This window comes from Cetorhinus maximus, chromosome 11 (assembly GCF_964194155.1).
Source record: "Cetorhinus maximus chromosome 11, sCetMax3.hap1.1, whole genome shotgun sequence".
NCBI classification, from domain to species: Eukaryota; Metazoa; Chordata; class Chondrichthyes; order Lamniformes; family Cetorhinidae; genus Cetorhinus; species Cetorhinus maximus.
The window spans coordinates 91949305-91972260 of NC_135889.1; the positions used below are offsets into that span (position 1 = coordinate 91949305).

Consider the following 22956-nt stretch of genomic DNA (forward strand, 5'->3'; position numbering starts at 1 on the left):
GGACAAGCCTTGGGGAGTCAGGAAATGAGTTACTCTCCACAGAATTCCCAGCCTCTGACCTGCTATTGCAACCACAATATTTATGGGGCTGGCCTAGTTCAGTTTCTGGTCAATGATGACCCCCCAGGATGTTGATAGTGGTGAATTCAGTGATGGTGATGCTATTAAATGGTCATGGGGAGATGGTTTGATATGCCATGGCATTGTGATAAGTGTACTATGATAGTTGTGACCTTGTTTGACCAGGCAACAACATACAAAGCTGGGCAGACTAGATTATAAGGTTGAAATATTGTGATCACCAGAAACAATGCATCTTACAGTGGGGGGATGTAGGTTTAATAGAAAAATAATTGAGGTTTATTGCACTTTTAAAATAAATGAGAACATTCTGTTTTAGTAGTGAATGAATAGATGAATATGTACTAGTAGAGTGTTCATAAATATCATGCATCAATACTAGACCTGTACTTGCAATACAAGGTTCACAGCTATTTGCTATATTATTATTGTTGATATCTTGTGATACAATAATTAACAATACTAAAGCTGAAGAGAGTGGCTTTGTAATCTATGGATAATTATCATTCCCTGTTACTTTCATTTTTATTTTGCCATTTTTATCTATAACTACACAAATAATATAAACTTACCCTTCAGTGCCTCATTAATATAGGCAGCAATATTCTCTATCATTATGGTGTCATTTATTGAATCAGGGCCACCATATTCTGTTGGCACACCATATCCTATTATGTAAATTGGAATGTTGGTACCTGTATATTCCTGGGTGACAAAATTTAATAACCTTCGTAATCCCCAGGGCACAATATATATCCATGGAGATGCAGTCGGGCGCCATGATGCGTCTACCTGTGGAGAAAAATCCCCAATGCGATTGTAGTTTGAAACACACGTTTTATTAGCGGTAGAATTGATTAGTCGAGAGGTGTAGTGACTGAGACCAAAAAAATCTGAAGTTCCATTTATATGTTGTTTTTCCCTTTCTGTAAATGATGGAAGTTGGACAGGAGCAGAAGGACATTCCTGATTATATTTTCTTATCTGAGTTTTTAAGGCCTCTGGATAGTCACCATTAACAAAGATAGGATGAGCAAACCAGCCCAACATAAATTGCAGGTATCGATCAGCTGTTAAAACATCTTCTGGAATATCAGGGGAGCTAGGTTCAGCCCAATCTGAATTTAATGCTATCCCTACTTGGCCACGCTGCTGAGAACGGTACTTTTTGTCATAAATGTGCCAAGCCTCAGCATGGGCCTTGATTATAGAATGGGCCACCTTGTAGGATGCAGTAGTTGGATCACTGATTCCAGGTGCATGTTCTCCTGTGCCATATCCAGCATAACTAACTACCCAAGGCTCATTAAATGTGATCCAGTACTTCACACGGTCTCCAAAGGTAGCAAAACAAAAATCTGCATAGTCACTAAATGCTTTTATTATGTCCTCATTCTGCCATCCACCAATGTCTTGCAGAGCTTGAGGAAGATCCCAGTGGTATAGAGTCACCATTGGCTGAATGTTGGACTCCAGCAGACTGTCAATTAATTTATTATAATAGTTTATTCCAGCTTGGTTCCGTTTGGCCCGATAGCCTGTAGGGAAAATTCTAGGCCATGACAAGGAGAACTTATAAGAGTTAGATTGTAAACCTCTCATTAAATAAACATCATAATCAATTTTATTGAAACTATCACAGGCAACGTCTGCGGTCTGGTTTTTTTCGATTTTTCCCTCATGAGCAAACCTGTCCCAAATACTTTCTCCTTTCCCCTGTTCTGCCCAGCCTCCCTCAATTTTAAATGAGGCGGTAGCTGTGCTCCAAAAGAAAGCACTGTGGAAAGTGCCATACAGGAAAGAGTCCCTATCCACCTCGGATTGTTGAGAAAACTTCTTCCATACAGTTTCATAAGATGAAAGGGGAGATGCTCTATGAAGGTAGATTTCGCTGTTACTTTCTTCAAATTGAAGCTTGCTTCCTTCTTCCACTGGAGAAAAGTTACTGAAAACATTAAATAAAAATGGTTAAAACAATTTAGAAATCCCATTATCTCAAAACACTGAACATAAATATTTTAGGCTGAATGTCAGTGAAGTGCTCAGATAAAATCCCATTACAAAAAAAAGACCCAAACAAGCATATGTTGTGCACTTATTGCTGGAGAATATCTCTGAGTAAAACGAAGATAGTGGTCTATACTGAAGGCACACAAAATTTAGGGACCGAAGTTTCAAGTTTGCTGCTCCTCCTTCAAATACCCGGCCACATACAAGCAGGAAATCACAGTGGGGCTAGGGCGGGATGGTGTCATTTAAATGTCTGGGTGGGCAGCTGATGGCAATACATGTACACCAGATGTCCTGCCCCAACTGCAAGTAGGAAATCAGAGCTACAACCAGCAAATCTCAAGATGGAAGCCGGAGGCCCTTAAAGAATTCTTGAAACAACAACAGCTTTCGTTTATAAATCATCTTTATTGTAGAAAAGGTCCCAAGGTTCTTTTAAAGAGGTATAACAAATAAAATGGATGCCAAGCCATTAGGATGACTAAAAGTTTGGTCAGAGCTGTTTAGAAAGAAGCTATTTAGTACAGGGAGGTAGACAGTTGATGGGGTTTTGTGAGGAAATCCCAGAGCATTGGCTTACGTAACAACGGCAACTTTATATATATATATAAAATAAAATGTCCCAAAGTGCTTCACAGGAGCATAATATGGCAAAATTTGACCTTGAGCCAAAGAGGTAGCTTTTAAAGAGTGTCTTAAAGAAGAAAAGAGAGGTAGAGAGAGGGGAAAGGTTTAGGGACGGAATTCAAGAGCTTCAGACAGCCACCCATGATGGAGTGATTAAAATCAGGGATGCTCAAGAGGCCAGAATTAGAACAAAGATATCTTTGAGAGTTGCAGAGCTGGATGAGATTAGAGTCAAAAGGGGCGTGAGACCATTGAGAGGTTTGGTAACAAGGATGAGAATTTTTAAAATTGAGGAGCTGCTTTACTAGGACCCAATGTAGGTCAGCGAACACAGTGTTGATAGGTGGTCAGGTTTTGGATAATTCAGGGTTATGAAGGTAGAAAGTGGGAAGCCAGCCAGGAGTGCATTGGAATATTCAAGGCTAGAGGTAACAAAGGCATGGATGAGGGTTTCACTAGCAGATGAGCTGAGGCAGGAGCGAAGTTGGACGATGTTATGGAGGTGGAAATAGGTTGTCATGGTGATGGTGTAGATATGTGGTTGGAAGCTCATCTCAGGGTCAAATATAGCATGAAGCTGAAGATATAGCAACCAATAGTGGTGAAGGAGAGGAAAGATATACAAGATGCCAAGATCAGACATTTGGCAGGGTGGTTGTAGGGCTGGAGGGGGCTATTGAGAAGTGAAGAATGAGGGCATGGAGGGGTTTAAACACACGGATGAGAATGTTAAATTTAAAGCACTGGTGTACCAAGGGTCAACCTAGGTCAGAGAGAACAGAGTGATGGGTGAGTGGGACTTGGTACAGTATAGGATATGGACATCATAGTTTTAGATGGGCTGAAGTTTATGGAGGCTGAAGGTTGAGAGGATGACCAGGAGGTACTGGAATGGGTAGTTCTGGAGGTTACATATGTCCTAATGAGACTTTCAGCAGCAAAAAGGCTAAAAAGTAGGGATGAAGGCACCTATTCAAGTACATACCAATTTCTATGCTGTCTGGTTTTTACATAATTTTAAAAATATATAATTTCTTTGCTTAGAATGCTGTGAATCAATCACAGAAATATTTCTCCTAAATAAACTATTTTTATTTTATTCGTTCGCAGGATTTCGGCATTGCTTTGCCCTTCCCCCAATTGCCTTTGAGACGGTGGTGGTGAGCCACCGTCTTGAACCGCTGCAATGCGTGTGGTGTAGGTACACCCACAGTGCTGTTAGGAAGGAGTTCCAAGATTTTGACCCAGCGACAGTGAAGAAATGGTGATATAGTTCCTTGTCAGGATGGTGTGCATCTTGGAGGGGAACTGCAGGTGGTGGTGTTCCCATGCATCTGCTGCCCTTGTCCTTCTAGATGGTAATGGTCGTGAGTTTAGAAGGTGTTGTCTTCAGAGGCTTGGTAAGTTCCTGCAGTGCATCTTGTACGTGGTACACACTGCTGCCATTGTGTGTTGGTGGTGGAGGGAGTGAATGTTTGGGTGGGGTACCAATCAAGCAGGCTGCTTTGACCTGGACGGTGTCAAACTTCTTGAGTGTTGCTGGAGCTGCACTCATCCAGGCAAGTGGAGAGTATTCCATCACACTCCTGACTTGTGCCTTGTAGATGGTGGACAGACTTTGGGGAGTCAGGAGATGAGTTACTCGCCGCAGGATTCCTAGCCTCTGACCTGCTCTTGTACTCACAGTTCGGTTTCTGGTCAATGGTAACCCCAAAGATGTTGATAGTGGGGTATTCAGCGATGATAATGCCGTTGAATGTCAAAGGGAGATAGTTGAATTCTTTCTTGTTGCAGATGGTCATTGCCTGGCATATGTATGGCAGGAATGTTACTTGCCACTTATCATTCCAAGCTTGAATGTTGCCCAGGTCTTGCTGCATAAGGACATGGACTGCTTCAGTATCTGAGGAGTTGCAAATGGTGCTGAACATGGTGCAATCATCAGCGAACATCCCCACTTACGTTAGAGGGAAGGTCATTGTTGAAGCAGCTGAAGATGGTTGGGCATTGGACACTACCCTGAGGAACTCCTGCAGCAATATCCTGGGACTGAGATGATTGACCACAACCATCTTCCTTTGTGCTAAGTATGATTCCAACCAGTGGAGAGTTTTCCCCCGATTCCCATTGACTCCAGTTTTGCTAGGGCCCCTTAATGCCACACTCGGTCAAATGCTGCCTTGGTGTCAAAGGCAGTCACTCTCGTCTCCATGGCTCGTGTCCATGTTCGGGCTAAGGTTGTAATGAGGTCAGGAGCTGAGTGGCCCTGACGAAACCCAAACTGAGCATCACTGAGCATCAGTGCTGAGTAAGTGCTGCTTGTCGACAACCCCTTCTATCACTTTGCTTAGGATCAAGAATAGAATGATGGGGAGTCAATTGGCCAGGTTGGATTTGTCCTAATTTTTGTGGACATGACATACCTGGGCAATTTTCCACAATGCTGGGTAGATAGGAACATTGGAGCAGGAGTAGACCATTTGGCCTTTTGCACCACCATTCAGTAAGATCGTGGCTGATCTGGTTGTGGTCTCAGCTCTACTTTTCTGTCTGCCCCCCCATAACCCTTGACTCCCTTGCCTAGCAAAAATCTGTCTAAATCTGCCTTAAATAAGTTCAAAGACCCGGCCTCCACTGCTTTCTGGGGAAGAGAATTCTACACAGCAATGACCCTTTGGGAGAAAAAGTTTCTCCTTATCTCTGTCTTAAAAGGAAGACCTCTTATTTTTAAACAATGTCCCCTAGTTCTAGTATCCCCACAAGAGGAAACATCCTGCAGGTATCCATCCTATCAAGTACTCTCAGGATCTTATATGTTTCAATAAGATCACCTCTCATTCTTCTAAACTCCAATGGGTATAGGCCCAACCTGTTGCAGACCCAGTCCAGCAGCTGTGTCCTTTAGGAATCGACAAGCTCTCCCAGTAGTGTAGTAGCATGATCTGATACATAACTGTGGGTCTGAGTACAGTACTGCAGACACAATGATGTAAGAAGGCACATGACCCAGAGCCAGGGTCAGTCTAGAGATGTACAGAGAAGGGTAAAGAGTTTGAATGAAGTCAGCTCCATACCTGAGTTGTTAATAAAGACTTAATACAAATCTGGGACAATTCGGCCCTAAGTGCGGTAGAGAGCAGGAAAAAGGACTTTACCCCGCCAGCTGTAATGGAGGCTTTTCACACCATATCGTTCTGTTCCTGCTTGATTAATTTTGCATTCCCGGGGGACATGCTGGCAGGGCATCCTCTGATTCGCCCGCCCCACTGTCATCTCAGGTCTTCAGTAAAGTGAGTGCCATATTTAAAGGGCACCCCTGCACAGAGCTAGCACTCTACAAGGGATAGGAAGCTGCTGGGAACTGATGGCTACCAAATGGAGGAAACGTGCTGCCCCCAGCCTCCCTTGTGCGCCTACTGGATGCAGTGGAGGCGTGTCGCGCAGTCCTCAACCCCCCTGCCTGGGTGAAGACCAGCAAGCAAGGTCACCAATCTAGTATGGAAGGCGGTGGCATTGGTGGTCAGTGCCAATGCCCTGCAAAAGAGGACACCCATTCAGTGCAGGAAGAGGATGAATGGTCTTATCCATTCTGCCAGGGTAAGTCACTCTTCTCATCACTCAACTCTCACTCACAAACCCATCACACATCCACAGGGATCTCACACCTCAAGGGACAACACCACTAACTCACACACACCCCCTCACATCTCCATCAGGCTCATATCCTCTAGAGCTCGTGTCCTCATCCCGTCCATGGCTCCGCTCACCACACAAACATCCCACACAGTGCCATTTGTCCTGCTCACACTCTCTCCATGTGTTTTCATGCAGGTGAAGCTGGCTCACAACAGCAGGGAGAGGTCCCAGACTGGGGGTGCAGTGGCCCACATTAGACCTTTCACTTACTTTGAGGAGCGTGTCATCGTACTGACTGGTGAGGACGTGGACCTTGCCTGCAGTGATGGTGAGGTCGGCAGTGAACACCCACGTGAGGATCCTGCACCACATTATCCCTCCCTCAACGCAACTGTGAGTGCTCTCTCTCTCCTGCTTTTAACTGTGCTGCCATTCACTAATTATCTCTACTTTGGTTCACAAGGAGCTCTGCCAAGCGACCGACGCCCTCAGCCAGCCAGACCCTCAGCTCCATCCAGGTCTGCACCTCCAGCAAAGAGGAATCCTCCACCACTGAAGAGCTGGAAATAAGCAGCCTGGAAGACCAATCACAGCGCTTACCCACACCCTCCACCAGCACAGAGATACTTTCCTTGGTGGGACCTAGATCTAGAGTAGGTTCGTGTTCACTGCACGGACATATGTCAGCAGCAGGAGGAGGCAGGTTCAGCCGAGCTCCCCAGCACTCAGAGGACCGCTGGGGAAGAAGCATCGGTGAGATCCGAGTCAAATGAAAAGCCTCTGGATTGGGCCTTCCAACTCATTGTGGAGAGTCAGCAGAAGGTGGGGGAACATCATGCAGAGCTGTTAGAAGCCCTCAACAGAGTGGTACGCGAGTCGGAGGGGTGCATCCGCCTGCTCTCTGATGCAGTGGTGCCCACATCTGGGCATATGGAGGTCTCCATGGGAAGAGTGGAGGATGCCATGGAGCCGGATCAGGAGTGATTCTGGAGGGAGAAGTGTGTGTGTGGCAGGGCCTTACAGAGCCCCGTGTAAGCACTCTCCCATGCACTTGGAGCCTTCCTTGCGTCAGAGCTGACCTGCATTTCCACCTACCCACTGATCGCACGCCCACGCAGCACTTGCACCTGCCCAACACAAGGCCCGTCTCATTTTCAATTTCAGATCGGTTGTAGTAAGATTTGTTTTCAGCTCTCCCATCCTTTTCCCTTCCCCAGTAACCCATGTCCTTTCCCCCATTACTGTTGACACCCTTAGCATCACTTTCCACCTCCCCACCAACCAGAACCCTTTTCTTTCAGGATGTCTAGGTGAACGTGCAGGTTCCCTATCTTCCCGAGAATTCCACCCCTGACTTCCTCCTTCACACCCCAGGGTCTGTGTCTGCCTCAGAATCTCCACCAACCACCCTTGCCGTCCCTTCTACCACTACCATTGCACCCTCACCCTCCTACCCTATCGGCTTACTCTGCCCTCTCTCATACTCACCATTCCCTCCTACCATGTCCACCCTCAGTTTGTTATCCAGGAAGCAGTCATCTACTCCACAGACCCCTTCCTTGCATGTTCACTTGGACATCGGCCCCACCCCACCTTACTCCCTCCTCTACCCTTATTCCCTGCTCCCCCTGAAGTCCTGCCCCGCTCCAAACTCCTTCCTGTCTCCTTCTTCCCCCCTTACACCTACCTTCCAGGATGCCGCATTCTCTCCTGTTACACCTTCCTCCCCCCATACTCCCTCCCCCGACCTCCCAACCCTTGACACCTTCATTCCCCCACTCCCAACTTCACCCACCCTTGACATCTTTCTTTCCCCCCTCCCAACCTCACCACCACCCCCCCACCCCAGTACACCCTCCTCCCCGTCAATTCTAGACCTTCCTCCCCACCCCCCTATACATCTTCCTCTCCCAGTCAAACCTAGATCTTCCTCTCCACCACCTTGACAATCATCAGCAGCCCATGGCCAAGACCCCGATGTCCCAAAGCAGACTCCTGACATCAACGGTGACCTCCCACCTTCCGTGAGCTGCTTCGCAGCAGAGCCATGACCATGAGAATCCACCCAGCACGCAATGCAGTGTTCCTCCAGGGTCCGGTAGCTGTAGGGCTCCAGCATCTTCTGCTGCTCAAATGTCCACAATGTGAGCAAGGTGCTAACGGTAAGTCCCGACTTCTGCACATCACACCTGTCAAGACGTGCTCTGGGCTGGCATGTTTGCCCGCCGATGTGCCCAGATGATCCGGTGAGCAGGGTTTATAATTATATCCAGATGTATTAAAATGATGTTCCCAGCGTGCAGCGGCCAGAAAGGTGGACCGCCATTGACAGGCAGAGCAGACGATCACAAACTGGTTTCACGACGCCATGAAACCGATTTTTGGCCTTCTCGCCATATTGTCCGCTCACGCCCACCATGACACCTGATGCCAATGGGGACAGAAAATTCTTCCCTCACTGTTAACATACTCAAGGCTACGAAGCCTACTTCATGGTATCCGAAGCAGGTTCTTCAAGTGGTGGTGCTACCAGGCCACTCTTGGTGATGGACATTGAAGTCCCCCCGACAAAGTACATTCTGTGCCCTTGCCACCCTCAGTGCCTCAGTGCTTCTTCCAATTGTTGTTCAACATGGAGGAGTACTGATCCATTAGCTAAGGAGTGGAGATAGGTGGCAATCAGCAGGAGGTTTCCTTGCCCATGTTTGACCTGATGGGATCCGGAGTCAATTTTGAGAACTCCCAGGGTAACACTCTCCTGACTGTATACCACTCTGCTACCACCTCTGGTGGGTCTGTCCTGGCAGTGAGACAGGACATACTCAGGATGGTGATGATGGTGCCTGGGACATTGTCTGCATAATATGATTTGGTGAGTATGACTTTGTCAGGCTAGTTTGTGGGGCAGCTCCCCAAATTATGGCCCAAATCCCTAGTCCTTCCAGTAAGCAGGACTCTGCAGGGTCGACAGGGCTGGGTTTGCCATTGTCATTTCCGGTTCCTAGGTTGATGCTGGGTGGTCCGTCCGGTTTCATTCCTTTTAAGCTTTGTAGCAGTTTGATACAACTGAGTAACTTGCTCGGGCATTTTAGAGGACTGTGGGTCCAGAATCATATATCTAAATCCACACCAGGTGAGGACAGCAGATTTCCTTCCCTAAAGGACATTAGTGAGCCAGATTGGTTTTTACGACAATCGACAATGGTTTCATGGTCACCATTACTGAAACTAACTTTTAATTCCAGATTTATCCATTGAGTTTAAATTCCACCAGCTGCTGTGGTGGGATATGAAACTATGTCCCCAGAGCATTAAACTGGGCCTCTGGATTACTAGTTGAGTGACAGTACTTCCATTACTGCCACCGTCTCCCCTTATATTAAGGTATGATGCACACTTAGGCTGGGATAGACAGATTCTCGGTCTCTCAGGGAACCAAGAGACATGGGGAGCAGGCAGGAAAATGGAGTTGAAGCCCAAGATCAGCCATGATTATATTGAATGGTGGAGCAGGCTCAATGGGCCATGGGGTCTAGACCTGCTCCTCTTTCTTATGTTCTTATGCTCTTAAAGATGTTTTCACTTGGCTTTTACTAGGGTACAATATCTTTCAAATTTTCATGAACTCATTTCTTAATTACAAATAAATTGCAACATGGTCATGAAGATTTTAAAATATTTTATAATTTAATTACCTGTCATTATCCGAGTTGCTTGTTTGATAATACAGTGGCAAACTGTCCAGGAAGTGACTGGCATCACAGCCAATAATGGGCACCTTATTGTTATTTACAGCTGCCAAAGAAAAAAAATAATTGTTACAAAGTGAGCACTCAACCACTATGAGCAATGAAATAAGCAATTCCTACTAACGATGTTAAGAAACAAATAAAACTCATTTGTTTAGGAGGTTTACTGTTTATTGGATTCTCGCTTGTACTAAAAAGGTTAAATTGCCCACACCAAGGGGCCCCAGTCAACTATTGTGACCTCAGTAAAACTCACCAGAATGCAGAAAACTGCATACAACCTTTTCCTAGTCCATTGTGATACAATTTGCTTTCTTACTAAAGCGATGTGTAAATGTTCTATGGATGGATTGGGGTAGTGGGGTTGGTGGTGGTCGGGTGTAGGGATTGTGCAGGGTTGCAGAGGAGACCTTTGGTGCCTGGGAAGTTGAAGAATCTTCACATACCTTTTATAATTCCAGCGAGTGCCGTTCGGTAAAGCTCTGAACTGCCTACAGCTGAAACAGTACATTGTGAAAAGTCTAAGCTAAAGATCAAAATCTGTAAAAATTTGCTGATGCTCTGCAAAGTAAAAAAAAAAACACCATTATTTTCTTTTCCATTGCTTAGCAAACTGATTGATTTTAACTTAAATTCCCAAATGTTTCCTCAGATGCCATTGGAGTAGTAATAGCGCTGTTCTTCACTCAGCATATCTGTGACACCTCAGTCTATCCATAATTCCAGTTCACAGGGTAGAAAGAAGTTTATTATTGTATACAGCAAATCCTATGCTAAGAGCTTGTGTCAAGATAAATACTTCTGACCAGACTTCGTCACAAGATATAAAGGCCTCAAAATTCGGGGGGCCTGAAGTTTATGTTATCTGGGATGTCAGGGCAGACTGTGGGATGGGACAGCAATTGCAGGCACTTACTCCTTTTTCTGCCCATTACAATTTCCATTTGAAATGAGAGTGCATTCTGCTCCTATCCACATTTGGATGGATGTATTATGGCAAAATGAACAAGGGAAATACATCCTGTGTTTTATATCCTGTCATCTATGTTGCAGCAGTGCTGGGTGCCTGGGCACCTCCCAGTCCCCAACCACCAGCACTGTTAAATGCCTTGTGTAGGGGAGTAAGGTTAAATATTAAATGGGTGATTTCCCTTCTGCAACCTATTGCAGAGTGATTGATTGCAATAGGGAAATTGCAAAATTCAGAATTGACAGTACTTTTAATTCTTTAAAAATCTTTGACTGACACAGCTGGCCAACCGATGCTGCAGCATAGGGTTAAGTTTAACTTCCCCTGGCTGAAGCAGATGTCCCAGCTGCACCATAAATAGCATGGGAACCTACCCAAAATATCCTCATCTCCCTCATCGTGTAAAGTGGGCCAGGGTCAGGGTCAGGGGTGCAAACAACAGGTGGGAGCAACCCCTGCACCACCACCACCACACTTCCACTAGCAGGCGAGGCCATAGGAAATTCAACCTTACAGATGTTTAAAAAGCAACCACAGCCAGAAATTGTCCCCAGATTTATTCTGCACAAATGTTACACAGTTTTGCCAGTGGCTGCCAAAGCTTGGGGGTGGAGCCAAGCCCTTTTGAAACACTAGTGTGCTGCTGGCTCAGTTAGGTGTTCAGATTTCTGAATAAGGCAGAGTTATTCAGATTCAAAAAGCCCCAATAACTGGTTGTGTTGAGCGAAGTTGGTTAGAACCTTCAGATCGGTGAAATTACCTGGTTCCTTGTGATGGAAAGATTATGTGAAGAAAACTACATTATTTCTATAGTTTAGAATGTAGATTGCAACCATTACTTGGTAGGTATTCTTTGTTTTACATTTGTACATTTAGAATACCTAGAGCCAGTTTTATCAAATTCCACCAATAAATTGATTTTCTTTAAGTGACGAAAAACATACTCTCCCCAATTTCAGAAGAAAGCTGCCAAAGTTTCTCTCATTTTCTGAACCAAAAGTCAGATCTGAAGATGTGTGTGCACTGTACCCATGATATGACCCATAAAATGATGAATGATGAACCTGGACCCAAATTTTGTCAAGAAAAGAATTGAAGGCGACATTACCTTTGATGCTGTGTTCCTGAAATTTATCAACAAGCGCCTTTGCAGAACCTTTAGCAAACACCTTTTGAAAATTCAAGCGTACAATATATATAGCATGTCCTTTATCAATACACACTGCCATTCGCTCAAAGTGTTGCATTAAAATTGTCAAATACAAATTTTTTTAGTTAGTCGTTCTTAATTAACCCATGGGAAAAGTTTTTACCCCGGCAGGCAGGCACGCGCCCGACCCGCTTGAGCATGAAATGACGCGCATTGACATCGGGTGAGTGTCCCATATCACATTTGCTTCTTCCGCAAATCATTTTAAATCTGTGCCCTCTCATTCTCGATCCTTTTACAAGTGAGAACAGTTTCTCCCTATCTACTGCATCCAGTCCCCTCATGATTTTGAACACCTCTATCAAATCTCCTCTTAGCCTTCTGCTCCCCAAGAAGAACAGTCCCAACCTCTCCAATATATCTTCATAACTGAAGTTTCTCATGCCTGGAACTATTCTTGTAAACCTCTCCTGTATTCTGTCCAATCCGTTCACATCCTTCCTATACTGTGGCGCCCGAACCGTACAGAATACTCCAGCTGAGGTCTAATGAGTATCTTATAAATTCAGCATAACCTCCTTGCTCTTGTACTCTATGCCCTTATTAATAAAGCCCAGGATACTATATGCTTTAATGTTTGCAATTGTCCAGCCCTCTGGCACCTCCCTTGAGTCTAGGGAAAACTGAAAGATTATGGCCAGTGCCCCTGCAATTTCCTCTCTTACATCATTTAATATTATTGGATGCATCTCATTGGGTGCCAGTGCCTTGTCAACTTTAAGTGCCAACAGTTTATCCAGCACTTCCTCGTTATCAATTTTGAACCCTTCTAGTGACAGAGTTTCCTCCTCTGTCACCGTGCCCTCAGTAGCATCTGCTTCCTTGATAAAGACAGATGCAAAGTATTCATTAACACCTCAGCTGTGGCCCCTGCCTCCATGTGTAAATTCCCTTTTTGGTCTCTAATCGGCCCCACTCCTCCTTTTACCACCCTCTTACTATATGTGTGCCAACAGAAGACATTGGGATTCCCCTTTATGTTAGCTGCCAGTCTTTTCTCATAACCCCTCTTTACTTCTCTTAGTTGCATTTTAACTTCCCCTTTGAACCTTCTGTATTCCGCTTGGTTCTCAATTGTATTTTCTACCTGACACCTGTCATAAGCAGCATTTTCTTCTTTATGTTAATTTCTATCTCCTTTTTCATCCAGGGAACTCTGGATTTGTTTCCCCTACCTTTCTCTTTTGAGGGAATATACCTTGACTGTGCCTGAACTATTTCTCCTTTGAAGGTAGCCCATTATTCAGCTACAATTTTTCCCACCAACCTTTGGTTCCAATCTATCTGGCCCAGCTCCGTTCGTGCCTCATTGAAGTCAGCTTTCCCCCAGTTAATTATTCTTACTCTGGATTGCGCATTGTTCTTTTCTACCGCCATCTTAAACCATACGCTACAATGATCACTATCTCCTAAATGTTCCCCCACTGACACTTGATTTACTTGGCCCACCTCATTTCCAAGAACCAGGTTCAACAGTGCATCCTTTCTTGTTGGACTGGACACATACTGCTGTAGAAAATTCCCCTGCCTACAATATAGGTACTCTTCCCCCTCTCTGCCCTTTACATTACCACTGTCCCAGCCTACATTCGGGTAATTAAAGTTCCCCATTGTAACTACTCTATAATGTCTGCATCTCTGTAATTTCCCTGCAGATTTGTTCCTCTACATTCTTCCCTCTAGTTGGCAGCCTATAGACAACACTGAGCAATGTAATTACACCCTTTTTGTTCCTTAGATCTAGCCAAATTGATTCTGACCTTGAATCGCCTGGGACATCCTCTTTTTCCAGCACTACAATGGTCTCCTTAACCAATACTGCCATCCCTCATCCTTTTCTTCCTCTCCTATCTTTTCTGAACACTTTGTACCCTTTGATGGGTATACAAAGGCAGGACATGGGGATGCACATTCACAAATCCTTGAAGGAGGAAGGGCAAGTTGATAAGGCAGTTAAAGTGAATGGGATACTTGGCTTTGTAAATAGGGGCACTGAATACAAAAACAAAGAAGTCATGTTAATTTTTTACAAATCACTGGTTAGATTTAGAGTATTTCATACAATTCTGGGCGCCACTGTTTGGTAAGACGTTCTTGGAGAGGGTGCAGAGGAAATTTATCAGGATGATACCAGGGATAAAGGACTTCAAATACATGGAAAGATTTGAAAGTCTGGGATTGCTGTGCCTAGAGCAGACAGAGTTAAGAGGAGACCTAATAGAGGTATTCAAAATTATGCGTGGTTTTGATAGAGCAGGAGAGAGAAACTGTTTCTCCTAGCAATTAGGTTGATAGTTGATAACCAAAGGTTATATTATTTAAAATAATTGACATGAGATCTAGGGGGGGAATGAGAAATTATTTCACACAAAGGGTTATTATGATCTGGAACATACTACCTGAAAAAATGATGGGAAAAGATTCAGTGGAACTTTCAAATGACAATTGTTTTGAAGAGAACTAATTTGCAGAGTTATGGGAAGAAAGCTGGGCTGTGGGACTAAATTGGACAACTCTTTCATAGAGCCAGCACAGGCAGGTAGGCTGAGTGCCCCCTTCTTTGCTATAAGATTCTAATAATAACCTATAATGCTCCAAGCAAATGAACAATTCAATATGAAAAATTGCAGTGTTTCTGCTGATTTCAATACCTAAAAATTGAAGAATATTTGCATTTCTTTGTACATGGGGAATAATATATTTTACTTCACTTGTACCTTGATTTTTGTCAGCTTTTCCTCTAAAGAATCTTCATTTGCTTTTGAGATTTCATTTCCTAAGGGGTCAATCTGAAAGAACAAAGATTCCTAATCAGCATGGGCCCAGAGATCTGATACAAACTCACCAATTGCTAAGGATGTATGTGATCCATGCACTGAAAATATTCTACCAATTGTGATTTGCCGTTTTTTTTTGTAGTTTTATTGACTTGAATCTCACCAGTCTTTGGCTAGGTCACTGTCAGAGGATTGAGAGAAATGCTCATCTGATTGAGCTTCATTTTGAAGAATAGAAAAACTAACAAGGCCAATGCCATCCACAGAAGCACACAATCAGTTAATTGGGGTAGTGGAACAACACTGATGACGGCCGTGACTGCCAACAATATGGGGCACCCTACATATTTAACCAAAGGAGGAAGCGTGTCATCCTGAGAAATAAAGGTAAAAGGAAATGTTATCATACTTTATATCTTGGTGAACATCCAATTATTTGTGTGTAGAAATATGTACTCGTTGAGGTTTACCTAAGAAGGTTATTGTACTTATAAGTAAATATTCAAGTATAAGTATGAATTAAGTTTTAGTACGGTATTACACTCTACATCTCACCTTACAATTTGGTGCACAATCATATGGTACAGTTACAGCAATCAAGTCCACCATTCCCTGTAAACAGAAAACAGGATTTTATAAAATAAAGAATTATCCAATTTCTAAATGTACTTAATTCTTTCGGCAGCTCCCAACTACATTTTTAATTCTTCTTCTAAATGGTTATAATGCAACAATCTTAATAAACGCCAGAGCAAGCAAAGGTCGTTTGGTTGAACTAGCTGCACCATTCACAGTCCATGTATGATTATTCTATTATAGACTTTCCCCTCTTCACCAGTGGACTTAACGATTTTCAAGATGCAAGGAAGGAGGTTCCGCTGAGCTGTACTATTTTTTTCAAGTGCAAGTTGTTTGGAATCAGCCAAATCAGCACGAAATATCAAAGAATTTTTTTAATGAAAACTACATTTAGGGCATATCAAGTTTCTGCAACATTTTGCGATAGTTTAAAGAGCATCACACTGGAAGTTGGCCCATCCACAAAATTTACCCTGGCCCCAAATCAGATTAATCACCTTGCAAATTTCTGCTAATTGCACTTGCGGGTCTTCAAGGAGGCTCTTACAATTCAGCTTTCTTTTAGGCACAAGAGTACAGATTGCAAGTTGTTGATTTTTTTTCAACATATTTTAATATTTATACTCGACATGAGTCTCCTGCCACATCTAACACCATCAATATTTCCTTTTATTTCTTTGCCCGTCATGTGTTTGTCTAGCTTTCTGTTAAATATATCTATGCCATCCGTCTCAACAACTCTTTGGGTGGCATATTCATTTTTAACAGGTACTTTTATCAAAGCCAACACTACAAACATTGGGGTTGCTCACTGAATAAAGACTAAGGTCTATTCTGTTCACCTTCTAGCAATAACTTAATCACATGATATAACAATAATGGGAATTTCTGACTAATCTCCCAATCGCAGCACTGTCATGACTCACCTTAATGAACACAGATACAAGAACAGGATTTTGCAGGTGACGGGTTAATGCATTCCCACTGATCATAGCAGCCCTACAACCACTTAATACTCACTTGGATGGAAATTCCACCTTAAAGGGCTGCTGGCCAATCTGATTGTGGCCAGGACAAAAATAAGTCTTGGAATCCAGGACTAGTTAAGTGTGGGGGCTCTCATGTTGGGGAGAGGAGGTGAAGCCTGTGGGGGGTTGATTGGGAATGTGGGCTAGGGGTCTTGATGGAGAGGCTGGGAGTAGGGAGCAACCGTGCAATGCATACCTTATGGAGGGACGCCTGATGTGGAAAGGAGGTTCTTGAGGAGGTACCCCCTTCCCACCCAAGGCCCAGGTATGGTGATCTGCTGGGCTGTCCCCACTGACACTTAACCCCTCCAGCCAGCCTCAAAATTGAGGCCTGACAGGAAGCGGCTCTTACATTTGGACACTTGAGATCCTCAATTGGGTTGAGTATGGACAGGCCACCCTAGGCCTTGCCTGTCCTCCCCTAAAATTGCAGACAGATCAGGGGTGGGTGGGAGGGTGACGGAAAGGCCACCCAGAATTTTGCGGGCGCTCCCGCCTGCAAACCTGCCAGCAGGGGACCATAAAATTCTGCCCAAATGATGCTATAGTACCCAAAAATTTCTGATGAACTGTAAAGGAAGGCAAAACCCTTTTGCTTAACTTTTAAAACTGTTCCCACCTCGATGTAGCTGTTGTAAAACCCAACAGCTGCTGAACCCTGGCCACTTTGCTGAAAATCGGAAAACTTTTCAGAGTCTGGGCTCTTAATGAGCCTGCCCCAATATAAATGTGGTTGTTATTAAGAGCGGGACTGTTTGGGGCCCACTCCCACTCCCAGCTTCGGGAAAACGGCGGGGTGGAGGAGCAGAAATGGAGGCGGGATTTCCGGATGTGCCAGCTGTCTCACCTCTGTTCCCACCCGATTCAGGGCGGGAAAATTCCAGCCAGGGTGTGTGATAATCCGGTGAACCAGCAAGCAGTTTAATGTCAGCTGTATTACTATAAACAGCTCAGTAACATTATGGGATGACAGAAAACGTTTTCAATCATTTTTTTAAACAGAATTCACTGATCAGCACAGTTTACACACAGTAAGGGAGAAGCAACATGGAAAGGCACTCCCATTCACCCAGCCCTCTGCTCACTGAACCACATTAGCTTCCAGTTAAGCAACGTCTCGTTTTGAACATTCCCATCCTTGTATTTAGATCTCTCCATGGCCTCACCCTCTTCCTATTTCTGTTCCAACTCTGCAACTGTAGTAACTGTAGATTTAAGGAATGTAGTGGCTATAGCTTTAAGACTTATTGTATTGTGTAGTATCACATGACAATATGAACGAATCAGCCCTAAGTGCGGGGAACCTTAGGGGTGGAGTTTTATGTCTAGTTGTGGATCTTAATGGAATCATCTAACTGCTGCTGAGGCCCTGTAAATAAAGTTCACTGTTTCTTATGAGAAACCTGTCTGGAAAATCAAGTCTATAACGGCAACCCTCTGAGATATCTGCGCTCCCCCAATTCTAGCCTCTTCAGCATCCCCAATTTTAACTGGTTCACCATAGGTGCCTTTGTCTTCAGCTGCCTGGGCCCTCAGCTTTTGAGTTCCCTCCCTAAACCTCTCTGCATATCTTCCTCTCTTTCTTCCTTTAGAATGTTCCTTAAAACCTACCTCTTGAACCAAGTATTTGGTCATCTGCCCTAATAGCTCCTTATGTGGCTCAGTGTCAAATTTTATTTGATATCACTGTGAAGTGCCTTGGGATGTTTTACTATTTTAAAGGCACTTTCTTCATATTGACCAGTTACTTTGACTTCTATCAAATGATTACTCTCAAACCCTGGCTCTATGTTTGTTTTGTCAGCCAGTTATTTTTTCTCCTTTACAGTTTTTGGAAAGGCTGAAATATACTTTTTAAATATCTATTGCTTCCGTAAAGTTGTTGGCTATTAAGTGCTCATATTCCTTTAAACTGCTGGCAGTACTCTTTAAGGGCTGCTGACACATGTTATTTGCCTCTCACCCCTTGAAATACCCTCGGCAGCACCAGTTGAGCCAGGTCTCTTTGTAAATTAGTCATCTGGAACATCCCATCCCGGAAGCTTAATTGGGCCAGTGAATAGTTGGCAAGCCTTATATGTGCTGTGCACTTCAGCACCATGACCAGGAAATACATCCCACCATCTTAACTCTGCTATTGTGGGGAGCTGTCAAACAGAGATGAGGTGTTTCTCAATAGTGGGCGAGGAAGCCTTAGGACGGACCTTCAATGGTTACTCTTGTTCATCTCCTGGTAGATAGCGTAAGAGCACTTTAGGCCTAGAAACCATTCAACTGTCAACCAAATTTGCCCACATTTTGTGCACTGCCTACAAAAAACAAGAAAGGAGAGAATAATTTGAGAAGGGGGGAGAAGTACTGAGAACAAGAAATAAAAACCTGCTATTTTGGGGTTTTAAAAGCTGGATTAGTTTTTTTAATATTAAAATTACCCAAATAATCCAGATTGACAGTTCATGTAGATTTGAGGGAGTGCTACACTGGCAGAGGTGCCATCTTTTAGATGAGACATTAAACCAAGGCTGCATCTGTCCTCTCAGGTAGACCGAAAAGATCCCAGGGCACTATTGAAAGAAGAGCAGGGCAGTTGATCTCAAGCCTTGGTCAACATCTATTCCTTGACCAACTCTTAAAACTAATTTATCTAGTTATTTATCCCATTGCTACTTGAGGACCTTGCTGTGTGCAAATTGGCTTTAAGGTAATCTACATTACATCTGTGGCTACATTACATAAGTGCTTAATTGGCTATGAAGTGCTTTGAGGTATTCCATGGTCATGAAAGGCATTTTCTTTTTTAATATAAGATTCTGTTGAAAAGAAGGCTGTACACATTCAGATGTTCTAGGTTAATTAAAAGATAATTTTGTTTATAATCACCTTAACTGTAACTCTTTTGGAGTTAAAATAATTAAACTAAATTAACAAAATAAGGGTCACCTTAACTGTAGGGGTACTGAGAATTTGATGTCACAAATTGTGAAAACTTATCATACTCTTATTCACTGATGAAATCATGATACAATTAATTATCTTAGTTCTTGTTATCTTTCTGTCCCATGCTTGTGTCCATCAACAAAGAATGTGCATGTTGCTGCTATATTTTGTGCTTTTTTCAATATTGGCTGTGAAATTATACCATGTGAAAAATTAACATTCTTGGACTAATCCTCACACAGTGTAATTTCAAGCCCGCTATTATTCGTTGGGAATAGGAAGGCATTGACAAATGGATGGTAATGCGGATAGTTTTTGGGATGTGCAGCTTGTAAGTGACCAGGTTTTCAAGTCTGTCAATTCACCTCATTGATAACTTGTTGAAATGGCCGGAACATAACATCTGTAGAAATCATGTCATTAATGTTCAAAACAATAGACAATCTTCCTCCTGTAAACAAAAATAACAACAGTTAACCTGGATTGAATTTTGTGAAAGATTTTACATTAGCTTATACTTTAGCATTCAGAAATTTCCACCAGATTTCCTAGGATTTACCTAGATCAAGAACTTTGAAATCATCTTTAATCATGAATTGACAATGTTAGGAATTATTGCATGGAGCTCATGTCATCTGCTTTCTCAGTACCTGTTAATGTTTTGACCATATATAATTTAAATCACATCCCGATCAAAGGCCTTGAGCAGAAGTTTCCCAAAAACATCAGTGTCCCCACAGCTGCCGGAAATGTGTGTCAGCAACACGCATAGCTAGCTGGCAGGACACCCCCTTGATTTTACGGGTGGCGGCTCAGGCATAAGCTGCTGCCGGGGTTGCTTTACCCCTAGAACTGCCGGCCCAATCAGATCCCGCCAGTTTTCAAGCCTCAGCAATGCCATCGGGGACATTGGTCACTGCTGAGGAAGGCAGGGGCCCTGCCGCCTACACCAGGTAGGTCGAAGAAAATTTTAGAAGAAATACAAATTACACTGATGGAAGAGAAATTTCTTAATCCCTGGGGCCTCAGGAACTGCCTTCCCTCCCTGCAGCCCGCCCCTTTGAATAAAAATAAAACATCCCTCTGGGCAGTCTCTGGAAGGCCGTCTGCATCTAGCTGGAATTTTAATATTTAAATTTGCTTCCTGCCTCCTTGTGGTGGGAAGCCTGTCTGAAGTTAGCCCCGCCATCAGTAAAATTCCCTGGCACGGCTCCCCCAATTTTACTGCCTCCCCCTGCCCGCCCCCGCCACCCTTGCCACCAACCACCATGATCCCACCTCATGTAGTCTGGCAAAATTCTTCCCTTTGTGTCCTGACCTATGTTCAACCTGGCCTGTTCCCATTGTTAACTTATTTCTAGGTCTTCAAGTTGAAAAATGGGGAAGGGAAAAAATTACATTTTAGCTGCAGCTTTTTCAAACCTATATGGATTTCATTTGCTAGAATAAAATATTGTTGAATCACAGGAGCTACACTGAAGTTTCATTTGATCTATTTATTAGATTATGTACTTTTAACCACTGTGAACTAAGGTGAAAGGGTTGTAACCAAGTATTATAGTGCTTACATTGCAGACACTGGAAAGGTCTTTTTGAAAATGTGTCCAAAGTTATAACCATGCTACTTGAAGCTGGAAATTTAATATAATTGGACAAATTGCAAATTGTAAGACATTATAATCTTTTGCTGACCATAATTTTGTGTTCAATCATGATGACGCATCCTAGAATAGCCTTGGAAAGAATTGTGTGTGAAGATGCATTTAGTACCAGTTGCAGCTTTTGAACAATGTGACATTGCTACTTTAGTCTCTATTTAGTAAATCATGCTACTCCCCTCTTCTACTGTCATTTGAATTTGAATGCTGTGACTTGTATTGCTGGCATTTAGATATTAATAAATTACAAATATTAAATCAAGGCAAAATTTTACAACATATAAATATCACTGTAGCTGATCATAGACACCTCTTGAGCAAAAAAAAATCAGAAATCTTGTTGGCTAGAATTGTGCAATTGATGTACTTGAAATAGCTAAATGACAACATGACTACACTTCCGAAAAAAGTACTTAACTGGTATAAAGCGCTTTGAGATGTATGGTGGTCATGAAAAGCAAATCACTCTTCAGGTCAATGACTGTTCATCGACCCGAAATGTTACCTCTGTTGCTCTCTCCACAAGTGTTGCTTGATCCACTGAGTGTTTCCAGAACTTTCTGCTTTTATTTCAGAATTCCAACATCCACATTATTCTGCTTTTTAACCAATAAACTTTTGTTGTTTCAATTCTTTTCCCTTACATGATTCAAGTTTTCAGTTGCACGACTCAAAATTTCATTCACACATTGATCATTCTTTGTGAAGTTTCTTGACATTGTAGTGTTAGCTTGGTTCAGTTGGTAGCTGTAGTAATTGAGGGCATAGTCTTTCCTACTGCCAATCAGGGGCCACAAGATTGTCCTTGGAGCTTCCGACCAATGAGCCCTAAGCTCGGGTATTCCAGGGAGGTGGGGATGAGGGGGCATGGCTTTTCTAGTCGAGGACCTGGTTCAAGCATACAACTTCTGAAAAGCTCCCTGAAATAAAGTTATCTGTTTCAAGTAGAAACCTGTCCGGTACATCAAGTCATTACATTTGGCAATGAGGGTAAAATATCTCCGAAGCTGCACCTTGCCATGTGAATGTTAGTACATCACCAGTCATGCCACTCTTCGGCAGAATTGATCCTTACGACGTGACTATGGAAGACTGAAGACAGTATGTAGAGCCCCTTGGTTTTTATTTTGTGGCAAACAAAATTACCATGGAGGAGAAGCAGAAAGCAACCCTTTTGAGTGTATATGGTAACAAGACATACAATCTCATCTGCAGTCTGATGGCCCCAAATGCGTCCAATTCTAAGTTCTTCAGTGAACTAGTAAACCTCGTGAAGATGCATTTTCAGCCGAAGCCATCCGTAATAATGCAGAGGTTTAAGTTTAACTCCAGAGTAAGGGCCCGGGAGAGTCCATCGCAACCTATATAATGAAGCTGAAGCAGTTGACTGAGCACTGCGACTTTGGAGACACACTCAATGATATTTTGCGGGACCGATTAGTTTGTGGACTTCACAAGGATGCCATTCAGCGTCGCTGACTCACAGAAGTCAAGATTGATTTGAAGCGCGCCATGGAAATAGCGCTAGCCATGAAAAGTGCCACGAGAGACTCATAGGCTTTACAGTACGTACAATATGGCGCTGTTCTTCATGTGGGGTGGGAATCTACCTCTGGGCATGGAGTAAAAACCAGAGACACAGCAGCGAAGCGAGAGACAATCTCTGCTGCTAGAAAAATGAAAAGGCCTAGTGG

The 22956-nt window shown here is 43.4% G+C and overlaps 1 protein-coding gene across 1 annotated transcript in view; it reads right to left on the bottom strand.

The window, feature by feature from the left end:
- The window catches only part of LOC144686214 (lactase/phlorizin hydrolase-like), a 50677-nt gene extending 34046 nt beyond the window's left edge, over nucleotides 1-16631 (bottom strand). The window contains exons 1-6 of the mRNA XM_078551308.1: nucleotides 16566-16631; nucleotides 15616-15672; nucleotides 15001-15072; nucleotides 10550-10664; nucleotides 10050-10149; nucleotides 654-2026 (exon numbers count right to left, since the gene is read on the bottom strand). Coding sequence (XP_078407434.1) covers nucleotides 654-2026; nucleotides 10050-10149; nucleotides 10550-10664; nucleotides 15001-15072; nucleotides 15616-15672; nucleotides 16566-16631 — 1783 coding nt within the window. The remainder of the gene's footprint in view (nucleotides 1-653; nucleotides 2027-10049; nucleotides 10150-10549; nucleotides 10665-15000; nucleotides 15073-15615; nucleotides 15673-16565) is intronic.
- Between the last annotated feature and the right edge of the window lie 6325 nt (nucleotides 16632-22956).